The sequence below is a fragment of the Aotus nancymaae genome, unplaced genomic scaffold (assembly GCF_030222135.1).
Source record: "Aotus nancymaae isolate 86718 unplaced genomic scaffold, 86718_ANA_hifiasm-v0.15.2.pri h1tg000039l, whole genome shotgun sequence".
NCBI classification, from domain to species: Eukaryota; Metazoa; Chordata; class Mammalia; order Primates; family Aotidae; genus Aotus; species Aotus nancymaae.
In genome coordinates, this window is record NW_026988453.1 from 701,690 (window position 1) to 721,202 (window position 19,513).

The window sequence follows — 19,513 nt, forward strand, 5'->3', positions numbered from 1 at the left end:
GCAAATGAATGCTTAAAAATAGTCTGTAAAAATACAATTGTTTTTAAAAATCAGTTTTAGATATAAGAATGTTAATATAATATAAAACGATTGCATCGACCTTGCTGTGTGTCTGGACTTTATATCACTGGAGTAAATTATCACCAGTTACCAATGCCCTTTGCAGTGCTAATTAGCTTTTAGCAGTTTTTATCTATAAAAATGATTGTGTCTATCCTGCACTTTTTCAATATCTGGTCTAGGAAAGAGTATTTTCTGCTTTAATTCCCAAACTTCTACGTTTAGTTATGAAATAAACATACATCTTCCCATGAAATTCTAAAACTTATACTCACACATAACTCTGAATTCAGAAAAGCATTTGGAACCTTAGTCATATGGCTATTATCACATAATTCTATTAATATTGAAAAAGTAGCAATTGTTTTCTTTTTTTATTCTTAAGAAAGTAAACTAGCCTCAGCCTCCAATGTCTACAGATTAATTCACAAAGGACATTTTATCTTACTGTCTTTAGAGACTTTACACTCTGTAAGTACATTTTTTTAGTCTAATCTAGTATTAGGATAGATCACAAACAAAGAGTTAAGCAATGAAAATTCAGAAATAAGCATCATTTCATTGCTCTTATCAAATGTTTTAAATTCCTTTGAGTGAGAATTCAGGCCTCCAACCTGCCACCCATGGGCAGAATTATAACCCTGATTTTAGCACAGTGGGAATTCACTGCAGTATGAATAATATTACCACCAATTCTCCAGTTTTACCCTCTTAGCACTAAAGTGACTGTATAAAAGACAGAATTACATGAGTAAACACAGCAAACATGTACACGTTAAAAGAATGCAAGTCATGTGCACACAGTCTGAGTAATAAGTAATTATACCAAAGGAGAGTAAGCCAGGAAGGCAGAGCATATAAGAGGGCTGAGTTTTTCCGAGAAGTGGCAGATTTCTTCTTTTACTTAACTTTTAGATGTGATTTCTAGATGTGTCTTTGCAGTAAAAATATATTAACTGCTATACTTAGACATTTTTATTTTACTTTTAATGACCACAAAGGGAAAGATCAGGGTAAAGGAGAGAAGATAAAAATAAGTGTTCTAAAATAGTATTTAGATAATCTATACAACCTAAAACACTCCCAAGATATTTTTAAATATTTCCTTTCACATAACTAAACTGTTCTCTAGAAACTACATACATTTAGAAAAGTTAAAGTGTCAGATAATCATTTGCTGTAGAACAAGGTTATAAAGTTAAAACCTTTTATTCTCCCATGAATCATGTTATAGTTATCACATGAATTAGATAAAATCCCTACACTTCTTTAGCCTTTCTAAAGTTCAGTTTATTAAGAAACAAAATTAATACTCCTCTCTTAATAATTTTCTAACAAACTTCTATTTGAGGATTAAAACAGTAACCTTTTATTAAATGAAAAGCATATGATATACTTACCTACAGAGCGTATCATTACATTGCGTCTTTGTATGTTTAAAGTACCTGTCAAATACTAATATGGCATCATCTACAACTATTTTCCTTTTAGAGGGACCTTAACATTAAAATTAAGACAACCAAAATTGCTCTTATCTCCACCTCAGGCTCCATGTCATGCCAGCATCACTTCCACTCATCAAGTTGCTCAAAAAGTACACTGCAGGTCCTCCTCAACACTTTATCCTTTCTCATCTCCCATACTAAATACATCAGTTCTACCTCTGCCACAGAATTTCAAATCTGTCTACTTTTCTCTAAATCGCTGCCATCATCAGGTTCAAGCAACTAATATCTTTTACCTCAACCACTACAAATGGTCTCCAAATGGATCTTCCTACTTTGTTTCTTATACCTGGTGATCCAGGACCCAGAAACCAATGTGATGTTTTTTTTTAACTTGAAGTGTATCACACTATTTCTATGCTAAAAATCTTCAATAAATTTCCAATAAAATCCAAAGGTCTTTAACAAGAATGACACATCTTTTATGATCGCCCCTGCCTATCTCTACTGACTCATTTTGCATAATTCTTTTGTTCATCTTACTACAGCTACCAGTCTTGAATTAACCAACCTTTTCCCCATAGCAAAACCTTTATATATGTTCTCTCTCCTCCCATCTTCTTCCTCCTCCCACTTGGCTTATTCATACTCATCAACATTCAGGCCAATTCTGCAGCAAGATGTGACTGATACACTGAGATTGGCTGGACCACAAAAGGCTGATCTGAGTGTGCAGACTAGTAAGAATGGCATCTCAGCTTGGCTAAAATTATTTCCATATCAGTTTACTTATAGGAGCGATGGGTTTGAGTCCACAAACATCTACGCTCCCTTCTTTGGTAATGGAAATCTTAAGTTTGGACTGGTGCATATTTAACAACGCTAGGTTAACTCAGCTATTTTCCAACATCCCTAGGGACTTGGTGTGTCCATAGTGCTGGGTTCAGACAAATGGAATGTGAGTTGAGGAACATGACACTTCCAGGCTGTTCCTAAAACAGAGGGATATGAATACCCCTCTCTGAATTCTCCTCTTTATTCTGGGGCAAGGTAGACAAAAAGCACAGGATAGCCACCTTAAACCTGGTGTTGGATGCTATGTATTGAAGATGGCAGAGTTGCCCCCATCTCTGGGAAATTTACCTCTTAATTGTTACATAAGAGAAATACATTTCTATTTTGATCTAAGAATGGGTATTTAGGTCCCTCTGTTACAGCAGCTTAGCTTGTACCCTAATTAATATACCACCTAAAAGAAAAACAAACAGTATAAAGGATATATGAGAGATATGAGATAAGAATATAGATCAAGCTCCTAATTGCTTCCATAGTTTCTCATACTGGTGCACCTGAAATCCCATCCTCCGTGCAACTGGCACAGCATCAGGTTCCTGCCAGGTCATAAGAAAAATTAAACCTCAGGCTTGCAGCCTTTACTATTAAGCTGGAAAAGAACACTTGAGCCTTCAATAATTTATGCACTACCACATAAGATAATTCCTTGCTGCACCACAGAGGCACACGTGGTTTTTTCCTGCATCACTGAGCTAGAAAAGGCCCAGCCTTTACCTATCTCACCCTTAATCTAAATTAGGATCCCACTGTAATTCTCTCCAACTGCACCTTGTTCCTCTATAACATTTGTCTCCATTTGTAATACTACATGAATGTTAACACACCATGAACTCTATGAAATTAGGGTATATGTTTGATTGTTCACTGTATACCCAGTTCTTAGCACAATGTGTATACATAGCAGATACTTGACAGATACCTGCTGAATGAATGAATAAATGAACAAATCTAACAACCTGCTTTGGGCACAATTCTACATTCATTCCTCTAGTTGACTCAATCAAAGTATCTGTGATAGTGCTCAGAAACATAATTCATTTAAAAGGTCACCAGGTCATTATGATATCAGCAAGGTTTGGGTACTGCTACTGTGACAGTGCTCACAATATTACACACAAAAAAAGTTGCTTGAATGTGGAAAAATCAAAAATTTAAAGGACTAGAAATAAATTGGAAATAATTTTAAAAGCCCAAATCAAGGTTTACCTTTTTTAGGAAGAAATATCTGCGATAACAAGAGAAAGACGCGTGCTATTAAGATAATACATGGTGGGTGGGAGGAAGACATTAAAAGAAAGGCTAGGTAATTTAGTTGGAAATGAAAAGCCACAAGAAAGCCAAGGAACTTCATTGAGCACTTAAAATCACTAAAAGTAACAAACAATAAATCAACTTTAGAATGGCAAAAGTACAGACACATAAAGGGGGAGATTACCAAAGCCCGGATCATTGCTATAGGAAAGCCAGATTCTCTTATTCAATTGAGAGAAATTAACAACAATCTTTTAAATGTTTAGAAGCACAGTTACGGTTTTTGGGCTTTGCTTTTGTTTTCTTTGTTTTAGCATTTAAGGTTTATATTTTTAAAATATACGCCAAGAAAACAGTTGGAAGAACAGCAAAATCTATAATAGTTTACCTAAAAACAAAAAACTACTTTGTAAATGATTACATCTCTGAAAATAACTATTTAAAAGAATAGCTGAGTTTCCCCAGACATTCAGCTGAGTATGCAGAAGCACAATGACTGCCATCACAACGTGGTCTCTTTTTCCAAATACAGGAAATAAAAGGTTATACTCATAGTTTAAAAAGTGTGTTTTATATATGCTTCCAGATTTCTCATTTTCATTATTATTAAAGTCAAACGGAAATATCCTCATAAAATGTTCTAGGAGGTAACTGTAAACAGAGAATTTAAAAGTAAGCTTCTATTACAAAAGATAAAAGAAATGCAATTCTATTTCCTTTCAGCAATCACTTATTGAATGCCTGTTTACAAAGCACTGTACCAAGGCTGTTGGTGGCAGCAAGGTACAACTAGATGCCTGAATTCTAACAACTGGGGATTGAGAGAGGAAAAAGTATGACTATACTTTTCCAAGGGCAAACTAAAAGCAATATTTGTCTCCTGAAGTAATAAATGCTCTCCAAATTACTCTAGAAGCTGAATGAATCTTTCTAACTTGACCACCCTAGAAATTTGTTAGGGACTTCATTTACCATTAAACACAATAAGGATTATAGCAGAACTGTGGCAAACCTGGAACTAATATAATATTCTCTGGGGCCTTTTTTTTCTTTATAACATATATTATGACAATTTAACATGTTAGACCTTCATGTTTGATTACAGAAAATAGTGAATCAAACATATCCATTGACAATCTGTGTGGTTTTAAAAGTTTAATGTGCTTATATAATTTAATATTTTTCTGAAAAGTTTATTTTAAAATTCTCTGAAAAAACTAATTCTTTCCAACTTATCCCCAAATTAATAAATTCACATGAATGTAGATACTCAAAAATCTCGTTCGATACCAGAATTTTAAAGGTTTTCTCTAGTTCTCGTATGCTTTTAATGATTTTTGGTGACTCAGAGTAATTTGTATCTTTCCTTTTTTTTTTTTTTCCACAATAAAACCATTTAATGCACTCCTTCTTATTACTCCTGAAACCTTCACTATAATATACATATTTTAGATAGCATCATTATAAGGTCTTTTTAATGTTTTTGTAATTAAATATGCTTCATACCAAATATAGCTATAATATAACATACAGTGGTCTACAGTGACTTGTACAATAACTCTTAAGTGTACCATATTTTCTCTATACCCTCATAGTAGAAAACAGAAAATTATTTCCAATAGTATTACAGTCAAGATGAAAATGAAGTTTTAAAAACAGTGCTGAAAATCCTAATTTAAATCAAATGGATCAAACTGGTATTTTTTCAACAAGATTAAATGGCAAATAAGCTTCTATATTTTAAATGAGTTATTCATTACATTGTATATCACATTTATATGAAAGGGACAATGATAAACTCTTTGGGACACAGGCCTGAGGATCATCCTCTATGAACTAAATCTCTAGATATAACATTAACAGTATACTTTCTGTGCCTTGATTTTCTTATCTAAAATAGGAATAGCATACTGATCTATGGATATTATTACTATTCTTACAATCTAATGAGTTTAAATTATTAGAGATAGTTAAGCAATACAGATCACAAAACTTGCCTATTGTAATGAATATTCTAATACATGTAACTTTTTCAGATGTCAATTCTAATGTGCTTTCATCAACAAGAATTTATAATTGTTTAATTTAATATTCATATAAGAGAATTCCTAAATTTTATATTTATAATTATTAGTTTAATTTCCTAGTAAGAGGGTAATCCTATTTATATTTGAAATAGTAACAACCTCCAAATTGATTTTTAAAACGTTAATTATGATAAAAATTAAAAGGAGCAGGAATATCTCAGAAATAATTTTAAATTATTATGTAATTAAAACTAAATTATATATGTATTTGGAATAGGAGGTTTTAATACTGCAGTTTCATAAATTAAAATTAACTCATTTGAGATTTCAAACATTATATTTAATTCAATTGGTTCTTTTTCTCACCCTTAAAAACACACTACAATAACACTAACTTTGGCTGACGCTGTAGCTGAGTCCTAACATTTACTTTTTTTACTTCAAAACATTCAAACTACACTACATATGTTTGAAGGTGTCTATTTGGCACAGCCACTAAAAAAAAAAGTCAAAATATATTCATAGACAAAAACTACAAGAGTATACTTTATTGGATCTACTGCCTTTAAAAGTTATTCCATGTAATAATCAATATTGTTAAAATCACTCCCAATAAAATATTTTTTTCTTTTAATGATCCAAATCTATAGTGAAATGATGAAATCGAAAAACAAGTGTTCTTGTCAGAAGACAGGAAAAGAGGTTTTCCCCCTCCCTTAACGAAAACAAAGGAATCCTGAAAGCTTTGCCCTGATTTATTTTTCCAATTTTAAATACCTTAAGAGTAGCGGAACTGCTACTGGCATGGTAGTATTTCTAACAGTCAATAAATCTAAAATATTATGTGTGAATATTGGAATGAAGCCATTAAGAAGATTACAGCATGCAACACAGCAGAGGGTCCACAGGAAAAAAGAACTAGTAATTCAGGACAACTGTGACCACTGACCTTTGAACAGCCAAGACCACTGGTCAATCTGACACAATAATAGAGTACACATGCATAGAAAGTCAGCTAGCCTGTAAGCATAATTTAAATGCTTTAGTGAATGATTTTAAAAGCCCCCTCCCATTTAAATCTCAGTTAACCTATTAAATAATCAAACAATATTAATAGTAACATTTTTCAGGTTTCAAGTATATTTTATCAATTTAAACTACACACAAAAATTTTTAGTAAGATCATTTGTGATTTTAACACATCTCATTTAAAACATTTACAACTGTCCTGTCTAGTGGAGGCAGGGTAGCTTCTAAAAAATATGATGCTTCATCCTATTTTCTCCAAAATTGTAAGAGATAATTTTATAAAATTGATGAAATAGCTAAATTCATTAGAAATGGGTTCCAAAAATCACCTAAAATAGCTTTTAAAAATTATTATAACTCTAAACATCTCATACTTTCAGTAAATGGTCCGAGCTCCACCTCAGAGCTGTTTTTATTTGTCCATTCTTTAAATTTCTCTATAAGTCCGTGTCCTTTAATTTCAAACATATATTTCATCAATCTACACCACCTTTCAGTGTAACTTTTTATCTGTATTTTTAAATATTTCAGTTACATTTATATTGTTGTTTGTGAGTAAATAACAAGATGGTCCCTTCTGTCATTCGATATATTTAGACTTTTACATGTGTGAATATTATTTAACTTCTCCATATATTTAAATAAATGTTTTAATCATCAAACTAATTCTACTAGGAAAGTAGTACTTTTCAATTTAAAAAAGAATCACCCATCAAAAAATAAAATTTCAAAGATTATTTTTCTCAATAATCATCTATGATTGAAGCTGCCTATAAAAATTTTAATATCATGTACAGAAAAGCTGAATTTCTTTCTCTTTTTGTTCTTCTTTCTCTTTTTAACAATCTTTCTCCTTAGGGCATTAACAGTAGGAAGTACATGCACATAAGGAAAGCATTCTTAAAAGTTCGGATTCTATTTTCATAATTATTTCTCTATTCAGTGAATAATACTTTGATTGATTTTTAAATGAAATTTGTGATTTTGTTTTTGCAAAAATTTTACAATGAGGTAATCTAGTTACAATGAGCTGAAAAGATGTAATTGTTCACTGGCCTAGGTTTAGATTTGTACATTCATATCGTAAGTTTTACTATAGTAAGATAAAGTAGTTCAATTTTAATGTGCCTCAAGTTCAGCAAGTATTTTAGGTTATTATATATAGGCATAAGTAATCTGATTTTGATTTTAAAATCATATTTTTCCTATCATTAGACAGAAGGACAATCAAGGCTGGTATTATTGTATTTTTGACTTTAGGATTTTTATATTCACTTTCTCAAACTTCTTAATAATGGATTTCAAAGTAGTTCAGTATTACAGAAAAATGCACTCTGAAGGTATTTTTATTTCCAATTTTTAATATCCATATAAAGGATAACTGCTTTTTTTAAAAGGAAGTTATTTTAACTTAGAACTATGTTATAAAAATATTTTTAAGTAGCCATTAAAATATATACAGAGACAGTACTAGTTTGCATTTTTGTCCTGTACTAAGGAATATGAAGGCCGAAAATAATGCACTTTTGGAGACTATTTAACGTGACATACAGAATATGTCCCATTATAAGCTGCAGACACACGCACACACACACAACCCTCCGCAAGATCAAAGACCAGGAGAGAACTGGCACTTAATTTATCAGCCTTTACAGACAAAAGACAGTTTTCATCATTTCAAAAGGATCAGATGTCTTTTATGACAAACTGGGTTTGCAGTTTAATTTACAAATAGAATTCTAAGTAAGCAGTCTTTGCTCTGCCAAAGCAAATGACAAACAGTGTAGGTTTTCATTCTTGTGGCCCTCAGCAGGATAGAAAAGATTAAAATAAAACTGAAATAATTTAGAGAAAACAAATAAATGTTTCAGAAAGTTGAGGAAGATCAAAGCCAGAATTTTCTGACCCCAACTGTACAAGCATTTCTTATTATATTGACCAGTAACATCAGATCATTAATTAAAAGGAAAAGCGCTGGCAGGTGGCAGGGAAGCAAAAGCCGATAATTGGCCCCCTTCTTCTTCTTGCCTTCAAAAACTCTCTCATTCTTTTGCAAGACATGCCACTAGGCAGACAGAAATGCCTACTTTGTAATATAATGATTAAGATGAGATGAAGAGACTTACGTTTAAAGAAACTCTGCCTAATGAATGCATCTAGCTTTTTAATTATGATCCTACTTTTAAAATAAGGAATATGATATTCCATTCAAAATCTCAACTGCTAAAAGGTGAAAATATTAAATATAGAATTTACATTTATTCCTCTCACACCCCACGCAAATACCCAACCCTTTTATTTCAGATATTAAAAGTGGAAAAAATAACTTAGTAATTCAGAGGTCCAGGAGAAAACATTTATGTTCACCACTAAATAGCCTACATACTTACCACATCACTTGGTAGGTTGTTCAAGTCACTAAATGGTGATTCTAATGTGTTTGTATCAACATTTAACATAACCACATCTTCCAATGATTTATTTTTCACTCTCTGTTAAAAAAAACACACACACAATTTGAGTAAAAATCTTAGTACATTTACTTTACAAAATTATGATGAGCTTGGAAACAGAAAATATTATCTTAATGCATTAGGCTTGGGAAAAGGAAAATCCTATATTATAAAAGGATACAAACAACTTTGCCTTTTGAGAAAGTGTGACTACAACCCATTCAAAAAGATTTAGTGAAAATGCTTAAAATTGAGTATTTGTTCATCTTATATTAAACATAAGTACAACAAAATTTATTATAAAATAGGCACAATTATATCAAACTGCAAACAAACTATATTCTTTAAAATGTATCCGTTTAATTTCAGTCCCTTGATACAGGAATTTGTGGCCAGCTCTATACCTATTTTTAGCATAAATCATATTGCAGGGATAACATAAACCAATAACTATGACTACAGCATTAAACTATAAATTTTTTATCTATATGCCATATCAATAGGTATATGTTGATGATGAGGACTGAAAGCTTAATAAGAAAAAATAACAAGATAGTAATATGGAATTTATTGTTAGTAATATTTCCCACATGAATTTCAATAGAAGGTATCAAATTTAATAGCCTATCAGACTATCTTGACTTGTCAGATTTGTTTGAAAGTTTAATCAAAATAGTCAAATTATCTCAATATGTCTACAAATAATAGTAAATAAGAATTTTATCATATTTTTCATCTTTAAAGAAAATACTTATGGTTCATTTTTCCTACTTAAACTAATAGGCATACCTAAACAATTCATATAATTTTACTAGTCTTATTTAAATTGTAACAAATAGTATTATTCCTTAATGATAAGTGCTCATTAACGAAATATATTCATGAACTCTCAATTCCATGATTGTATAAGTCAACTAGCAATAGGTTAATAATTAATTTTAGTGTAGTATTTTTTAAGTGATTGTCTACAAGAAGTCATTTTTGAAAATTACCACTTCAAATCTAATTATTACCATATATTTCAAATTGGCCAAATGGATTATTTTAAGTTGGTCATAATTAAAATTTATCTGATCCATTTACAATTTCAAATCTTTGCATATTAGAATGTTAAACTTGCTAAGGCAATGGTAGTCTAAGGTAGAGAATTTCCACATGTTAAGAAAGGCATCATGTCTACAGTGAGAACACAAGATTCTAAAAATCTTGTCTTGTTTATTATTAAGTAAGACTTGAAAGACAGCCACTTCTAAGATATTAGCAGAGAATTGCTTATAGTAATACTATTGATACTACTGTAGAAATATTTACAAATACACTCATTCCCTTTTCTCTTCACATGTATACATATATATAAAAAGCTTTACGTATATAAGTGTGTAGTTACCTATAAAATAACTAAAACTACAATAACCTACTTTATAAGCAAAAATATAAATTATAATAATCACATTTGTATCAACAAAAGTCATAATTTTGATTCTTATCTTCAACTTTAAGTTGCCATTTTATGAAAGAAACTGTAAAGATAATCCAATAAACCTGATATATTTGTTAAGGGGTAAAATGAATTAGTCTATAAATAATTTAAGATAAAGCTATGTGCCCCCAAAATGTTCTGTGAGGACATTATCATTAAACTCAGAACAAGGAAATTAGTACTACTATGGCATGTACACTTTTTCCAAAATTGCTGTTAGTTTTAAAAATCTGGTAATTGCGGAATATTAAATTTTATTCAAGGGACCACTCAAAAAATAGAAAAACATTTTCATTTCAAATTAATAAACTGAGAGCCCTCCAAAGTGAAAACAATTCTATTAATATATTAGCAAAAAGGGAAAAAATAGAGTGTAACAATTTTTTTTAATTTGGATTAGTATCAATATTTTATCTATTTTTTTCTCTCCTAATTAGACTTCAGCTTTTTTTTTTCTAAATAGGCATGGAAGTCATATATACAAAATGGTACCTCTTTCTCTGTTTCACTGTTATATATCTCATAAAGTTATGAGATACAAAATTAAGAAAAGACAAAAAAGAATGTCTTTTTTCTTCAAAAATAAGAAAATAATATTAGACACAGACTGAATGCTTATTAAGAACAACCATAAGGTGGTGAAGTTAGTTGTTTCTCACATCCTCTATATTTAACTTTTCCATACAATGTGGCTACAAATGTACTTAGGCACACTAATACAAAGAAATGACAGTGGCAGCAATCACATGATCTTATAAAACTGGATCAACACTTTATTTAGAATCCATTGTATATTAAAACAAATAAGATAATCCTCACATTTGTAGGCTCCACTAACTTATTCCTAATGACCTGCAGGCCTTAGTCTGCCTAGAGTTCATCCCCGAAGTCTAGTTTTTAGGGAGAACAAAATGTCTTTTGCCTTTATTTTAGAAGGAAATTTATATTTTAAAAAGATTGTGGCCATCCTTTACCTATAATTCCATTAAAACAATTGAAAGAAAGATGTCAAGAGATATTAATTTCATGTTTTAGAACAACTATGTTTAGAAGTTGTTATATTAGGTTGGTGCAAAATTAATTGCGGTTTTTGCCACGGGGGAAAAAAATAGCAAAAATTGCAATTAATTTTGCACCAAGCTAATAAAACAATAAAATGTGTTACAACTGTCTTGACCATGAGTGAGGGAATAAGAAAATATTTTAATTACTCCTTAAGAAAAAACTGGTTGTAACTGCCAAGCAGACTGCAAAAATTTACTCAGTTCAGTCTTACATATTAAACATGTAAATAACTGTATCAATATTTTAATTATAAGATCATTTTGGTAAAACTAAAAGCAGAGAAGATAGAAATTTTAGTGAAAACATCTGCCTAATCGTGACAAAACAAGAATGAAATTTATAGGATTCACATCATCTTGTAATAGATTAACAAGAAAGTTGCTGAATGTTATCCAATTGTTTTAAAAGAATTCCCGAAGTCCCCAGTATAGCTCCTTTTTCACCTTTTTTTTTTTTCTTCCAGATATGAGAGTCTCGCTCTGTCACCCAGGCTGTAATGCAGTGGTGAGATCTCAGCTGACTACAACCTCCGCCTCCTGGGTTCAAGCAATTCTCCTGCCTCAGCCTCCTGAGTAGCTGATATTACAGGCGTGTGCCACCATGCCCAGCTAATTTTTGCATTTTTAGTATAGACGAGATTTCACCATATTGGTCAGGCTGCTTTCAAAGTCCTGACCTTGTGGTCCGCCTGCCTCGGCCTCCCAAGTCCTGGGATTACAGGCGTGAGCCACTACACCCGGCCTCTCTCATTCACTATTAAACCAATTAAAATAAGGCTATTAAAACACTTAGATAAGCCCAGAATATAAAAAATACAGAGATTTCAACCAGTCTAATCATGGCTTCAAATATTCTCATTTAACAAAAAGAGCCAATTTAAAGTTAGAATGGATTATTCTCTAAGACAACATTTTTTAAGAAGCAAATAATTCTTACATTTGCTACTTAAGAACAGTATTGGCTTTTTCTATAGGTGTCCAAGAATACCTGATACATTGAATTGAATGTTTAAAATATAAACCCTTTTATACAGTATTTTGGAAAAGCTGAATCAATTTGCTTTAAAAGTTGATGTAGAACTATTACGCAAAAAAAAAACTATAACATCAACAGGTAACCAACAACTTTAAATGCTTTTCATCTCTATAAATAAATAATTATAAAAATTATGTATCCTATTAGATTCATTAAGAAGAGACAAGTATACACTAATATAAAAATCAAATTTGATGACACTTTTTAGAAAAGAATCCAACCAAGGTTATATTTTAAATAAAGTCAAATCACTGATAAATAAAATGCCAGGCATATATTCCACAATCTAAAAACAAATTAAGTATCTATTCATTCATGTTTTATTTTACATAATTTATCCTTTCACTGGAAGTACCTTGGCATGTAAGAACAAGTTTTCTAAAAATGAATAAAAAATAAGGAGTCATAAAGTTATCCAACTCAGACTTCAATATTACAAACAAACTTACTAAAGATATTCATTTAAATCTTTTTTTGTTATTGGTGAAACAAAATACAAAATGTTGCCCTGGCATTTTGTGATGAGAAAAAAAGGGCAAAGCTAAAGGACAGGTCGGATTCCATAACCTGGGCCTCCTAAAGGGGCATTACTCTCTCTCTCAATGAGTCTCAGGAGTTTTAAAATATATCGACAGACTCATCTTTGATCAAAGTGAGGACTGATGGAGTGTACACCAGTGTTGGCAACTAAGGAAAACCAAAGCTAACTCATTTAGGTTACTCGGTAGAAACTGGGTTAAAGTAAAATCTGTACAACCAGCAAAAAAAAGATAAACTTATCTGAATAAAATTAAAATCATCTAACATGATTATATCATTCAACTGACTCAAGTCTTTGTTTTAATTCGAGCCTTTTGCTTATTTTGTTAGATGCTAATCCTATAAGAAGACCTTCCTGGAAATCTCACTGATTTCAAGTTCAAGGTGTTTATAGTTCAAGGTCTTTCAGTATAGGAATAAGTTAAGTGACAAAAATCATTTTAAAATGATGTAGTAATGGTGGAAAAAAAATTACTAAATTTTATATCCCCCAACAGAACTGAAAATTATAACTTAAGGCTATATTCTAAATTTCATGATCTGTATATTAAAGTCACATTTAAATATATATATATATTGATAAGTAGGAACATAATGAAGTCTGCAAAAGAAAAAATTGTACTTCATGACTCATAAGTATATAAATTTTGACTTTCAAAATATAGGTCTGAAAAAGAGATACAAGTGATCACAAGATGCCATTTTAAAAAAAGGCAGTTGATCAAGGACTGAAGTTTTAGTATTTAAAACTTACCATATGGCTTCTACCAAATAGAAACTACTTTTATGGAATTCATGCTATTGATAATGGCCATTTAGTATATTAATTTAAATGAAATTATTTCAATGTTGTCTTTTTAAAAATGATATGCATACTGTAAATATGAAACTAGTCACTTCTTTGTCCTATTCCATTGATATTCCTTCAAAACAAAACTGTTTTAACTATTATTTTATGAGTTAATTTTATCACTATCTCATGTCTGAAAGATACTCACCTCTATGAGGCTGGAGTGTATTCCAATCAGGTATGGCATTGGGGCACTAAATTAAAAATATATATATGCATAGATTCATATAGTTCATTAAAACTGAAACAACAATATAAGTAATTCAAAATGATTAAAAATTAAATGTATTAAATGTATTAAATGCTCAGTTCCAGCATAACATATTATAGATATTCAAAATTATTCAACATAAAAAGCTCAAATTTAATCTTAGAGTCCATTAATATATTTAAAATTAAGGTTGCTTTTTATAAAAATCATTTATAATTTAATCAAGAGTTGTAATGCCTAAAAAGTTTGTTCGTTTTTTTTTTTAACTTAAAAAGAATATCAAGGTCTAGGCCATAGTCTGAATTGAATCTTTTCCATATACCTCATAGCAAATATATCCTAAATAATCATCAAATTTATTTACATTCCTTTAGCACATCTTTTTCTCTATTCAATTAAATTCTTCTTTCTATGATATTGTTAATATATATCTTCATTGATTCATACCTCCTATGTCACCAAATATTTGGGTCAGTCAGTCTGCAAATATTTATTAAGACTTACTGTTTGTCAGGCACTGTTTTGGAACTGGATGTACAAAAGTAAACAATTTCCTCACCTACTGTGCTATCTTTCCCCTCATGTACACTGTCTTTTACTTATTTAATTTTATAAATTCAGATTTATCCAACTTTCACTTTCTTAATAATTTTAATAAAATTAAAAATACGCAAGAGAATAATCTTGAATTAATTAATTCAACACATGATATTTGTAGCACAGCAGGTGCCAGGCCTTAGGGTAGAAACTTGGGAACAATAATAGACTGTATAAACAGAATATATTCCCTATGGACTTTATACTCTTGCAAAAAATATATTTTTAATTATGTATAAAAATCAAATTTTAATACATAAAATAAGAATTGCTGTTATTTCAGAAACACCTCATGAAATATGAGAAGAAAATTAATTCAACTTGACATTTCAAACCTAAAATATTATCTAACAGAAAAACATGAGAATTGACAGATATCTATGAAGGCAATAGCAGATATGTGAATAAATATTTTAAAATAAAACATTTTTGGCAATTCTTTTATAGACATCTTTGTGCTCTATTATCACACACCTTTTCTGTTAATGCAAACAGATAATCCTCTTTCTCAAAGGATTTGCATAATTTTCTAGACATCATTGTCATTATTAGAACAGAGCTGTCCAAATTTCTGTGTTCACTTTGCTACTGAGAACCAGCAACAGATTACATAGGGACCCTGACAGACCCAGAGATTTCAAAGTAACCTTAAAAAGTTCCAGATTTATTTAAAGATAGCTAACCACTAATCTATATATCCAGAATTTACAAACTAAGTGTTAAAGTTCTTATTTTACTCCTCGTTAGCCTGTACATTCTAGTTCATTACTTATTATTGTACTAGATTCTAATTCCCAGTTGTCTTTGCCCTTTGTAGCTTTGCCCCTTCCTATTTTTTTATTTTTTAATTTGAATGCAAGAGACCATATGGAATTGATCTGATATTCTGGATATTTCACTTGGCTGAAAGTTGAGAACTATTTATAGGCCTTGATATCCTTAAGACCTAACAGATTTTCTATTAAGGAATGAATGTGTACTGTTCCACTACTTCTCTAGTTCAGGTTCTTACCCCTGGAATTCTTTCTGGGACTCCAGAAAAGAAGACATAAAATGCATATCACTAACAAATCTAGGTCCACAACCAGGTTTTGATAACTTTAACAAAATCAAGTTAGGCAATTCCCATGATCTTAAATATGTCAAGCCCTGCCCATATCCAAAATAGCATAAAATTATTGAAGTCACCGTGTAAACTTCCAATTCACCTCACGTTAGGTTATCCTACTCACAAGATTTAGAATACAGAAAAGCCCATGCTCTCTGAAATTTTAAAGCACATTTTAGTAAAAGAGTTTTAAAATAGTTAAGCCTTCTAAAAACAATAATTACTAAGTCAATTTTACAAATGTTGGTGGGATAAATGGGTAGGTCAGAGTTTCATAAAATCAGAAGCAGTCTGCTAAATAATCTAACCAAAATACTAGCAAATACATCTAGGAAAACATTTTTTAAACTTTATGAAAGATATTACTTCTCATTAGAAGTATAAAAAACACATTTATAAAAATTGTTAAGCTGGCATAAGAATATCGATTAAAAAGTTTGTATGTGAAATTTAATCATATAGTAACTTGAAACTTTTAAAATGGGATCACTGGTTATCTCCACATGTTCTCTTTTTACCAATTTCTCACAAAATCTGAAACATACAGATGTTAGAACTGTAAACGTTATTAATCTAGGGAGTGATTTCCTAAAATAATTACACTTTGCAGAATATAGAGTGGATAGTCGTTTCTTTCTCACAAAAACTGGATTGTGTACATCCTACTATGAAATCACCAAAATCTCATGAAAAGTAACTTTGCAACCCTAGTTTAAATTTCCTAATTAGATTAGAGCATTAACAATTCAAGAATCCAAGAAGAGATTCTTGGCAACATAGATGTTTCGTCCTCTATGTGCAAAACTGTCCTATATCCTTTCTGTCAATGAAGTTACTTTGCAAAGATGGAATACAGATGCCTCCATTATGATTGCTGCTTCTTTTTAGCAGCAATTCATCTGTACTTAAGAATAGCTTTTTTTTCCTTTTCAGGTTTTCTTACAAAGAGACCATTTATGACATAGACTATAACAGCGGCCTATTGGGGGTAGTCTAAAGAATATAATTTACCATTTGTTTTTTTAAAAACCTATCTCTTAGAAGCTAAATCTGCTCCTTTCATAAAAAAGTCATACAGCCCAAATAGTGACTCAACCATTCCCTGAACAAATAATAGATAATTATAATTTCACTAGTCCTAGAGTCACACTACCTGCTATGTGTTTATGGACTCAGATAGGTTAATAGTGCCTTGCAACATCAGAGACTTGCCACATCAAAGTCCTCTTACATTGGCTGATTAGGGGAAAATGTAGATGGTGTCATTTCCTCTCAGGGGCCTTCCCTAACCTACAAGGGAAGTAGGCTACTTCTTCCTATGTGTTGCCATCCATGGTCTTTTGTATGCCTATGCTGTAATACTTACAGTATTGCAGTATTACACTGTGCTATGTGTGTGTGCGTGTGTGCACATGTAAGTATGTGTGTATTTCTTGCTCTCTGTGAATCCTGCAAGGGCAGAAACTAAGTCTTATTCATTACACTGCATACTCACAGCTTGTCAAATATTAATAGATGGTCATTAAACATTTAATGAACAAATGAATGGATGAGTGAATCAACAAAGTAGCAATGCTTTATTGGTGGACCAAGATGCGATATTCATCCATGGTCACAAGATGGCATTATGGCTCTCTACAGTCCAATCCACAGCAGAGCTACCAGTTGCAAAAACAGAAATACTTCATGGAGGTAGGATTACCTCAGGATTCAGAAAGTTCCAATCATGCCAAAGAGCTAGCAAGTATCTTTTCTTATCAAATCTTCATGATACTATTTTTGAACTGGAATACAAAAATTATTTAATCAAATACTATGAGATTGAAGGGATGATCTTGTAATTTTTTCCCTTTTACACATAGATCAGTATGATTTTAACCTCAAGGATGGAAATGGAAGAAAACCATTTACCCTAGGAAACAGCTTAGTTTACCAAGTTTTCCGACAATAGAAGAGAGCCACAGTTTTAGATGGCTATTCTTTAAAAAATAATTATACTACTCAGTTCCTATGATGGAAGCTGAGCCTACCTTTGTGACTCTAAGATTCAGGAAGTTTCAGATAACTTCTTGTTTGAATATCACTGATTTACTCTTTGAACCAGGGAGGTTTTTGGCATGGAAGCTGTTAGAACTCAACCCAAAGGCTATTTCAGACATTAGAAACCAGAAAGAAAATTCCAGGGACTGAAATAAGTAACAAGCTTCCTTCATTGAATTTCATGGGAGGGGTAGAAACTATCAGAAAAGCTCTCGAAAAAATTAGTACAGAACTGTCTGTGTCACAGAATAGTTCCTAAATCACATTTTTTAAAGTCTTAAATGTATAATTCATTACAGATCATTGAGCTTAATTAAAGGTGTTTTACCTCTTAAGAGGTTATTTTAACAGAAAAATTAAGATGGTACTAATATATGTAAAATGTAATTCTAAAGATATATTACGTAAAATCATATATATTTCCAAATACTGCTGTAAAATATATTTTTAAATAAATAAAGTTTAATTACTGAACAGTATATACAAAGATCTACTGCATATGTCAACACAAATAAATGAGATACCCTCCCTTTAAGGAATGCTAAAGTCTTATAGGTATGTTGGTCAAAGAAAAACTCTAAAATGAATGACAGAGGGCCTATTTACAGATTTAGCTTTATTCTTAGACTTGTGTGTGTGACATTTAACAATATACACTATGTGCCTATAGTTTGTGACAAACTGCTTCTCCTTTCTAGTTCTCAAACAGCATAACAGCCGTGGTAGGTCACTGGGCACCTACTTCACAGCATTATCAGTACTAATACTACTACCATGCTGTGGAAACACACCAATATACGAATACAATCAATATGTGGCCAAGTACATGTGTTGTCACTACAATCACTTGTTCTGAAGAGGGTTAGTCATAAACAGTTAAAAGAAACCCTCTATGTATGAACTGAAATCATTTTTAATCCTTAATATTTTCTGCCTTTCATGAAATAAGAAAGTTAAATGAATGCACTGATTCTAAAAGTGCTGTGTTTTAGTAACATTAGCGATGATATAAGCAAACACATTAAGGTCAAAATTGTGTGTGTGCACAATGGTTTAGAGGAAAACTTCCATCACATTTCTTAAGAATTAGGCTATACCTGCAGAAGATGATTATGCAATGAAGATAACATATTTTCCCCCTAGTCTTGAGGAAGGCACAGAAGCTGCCATTTAGGAGTCTAATCTTTGTTTAGCTTCATAAGTATGCAGACTCTTCCAGGCGAAGAGAACAAGGAGGTTCTAGAGGCCTGGTTATTGGGTGGGTCTTGGGAATTGTGTCCAATGCTAGGAAGCTTTTCAGAATTGCTCCAAATACTTTTCAACACTGCTTTTCATGGTAGCTCAGGGGTGAGACTTTGACTTAAATCAAAAACAAGAATTATTGTATTAGAGACAACCCCTTTGCCAGTTCTTGGTATTTCGTGTGCCATTATGGAAAAAAAGAGGGGTAAAGAAGTGTGTTGGGAA

At 31.4% G+C, this 19,513-nt stretch overlaps 1 protein-coding gene across 8 annotated transcripts in view; it reads right to left on the bottom strand.

Moving 5' to 3' along the window:
* Positions 1–19,513, bottom strand: part of DENND1B (DENN domain containing 1B) — a 260,254-nt gene that overhangs the window by 94,500 nt on the left and 146,241 nt on the right. For 7 of the 8 annotated variants that reach the window (XM_012459584.3, XM_064360208.1, XM_064360207.1 and 4 more), the window contains 2 exons: positions 14,239–14,284; positions 9,058–9,159 (listed from right to left, as the gene is read on the bottom strand). In XM_012459584.3, the coding sequence (XP_012315007.1) occupies positions 9,058–9,159; positions 14,239–14,284 (148 nt within the window). The remainder of the gene's footprint in view (positions 1–9,057; positions 9,160–14,238; positions 14,285–19,513) is intronic. The other variant, XM_064360210.1, reaches the window with a different exon arrangement.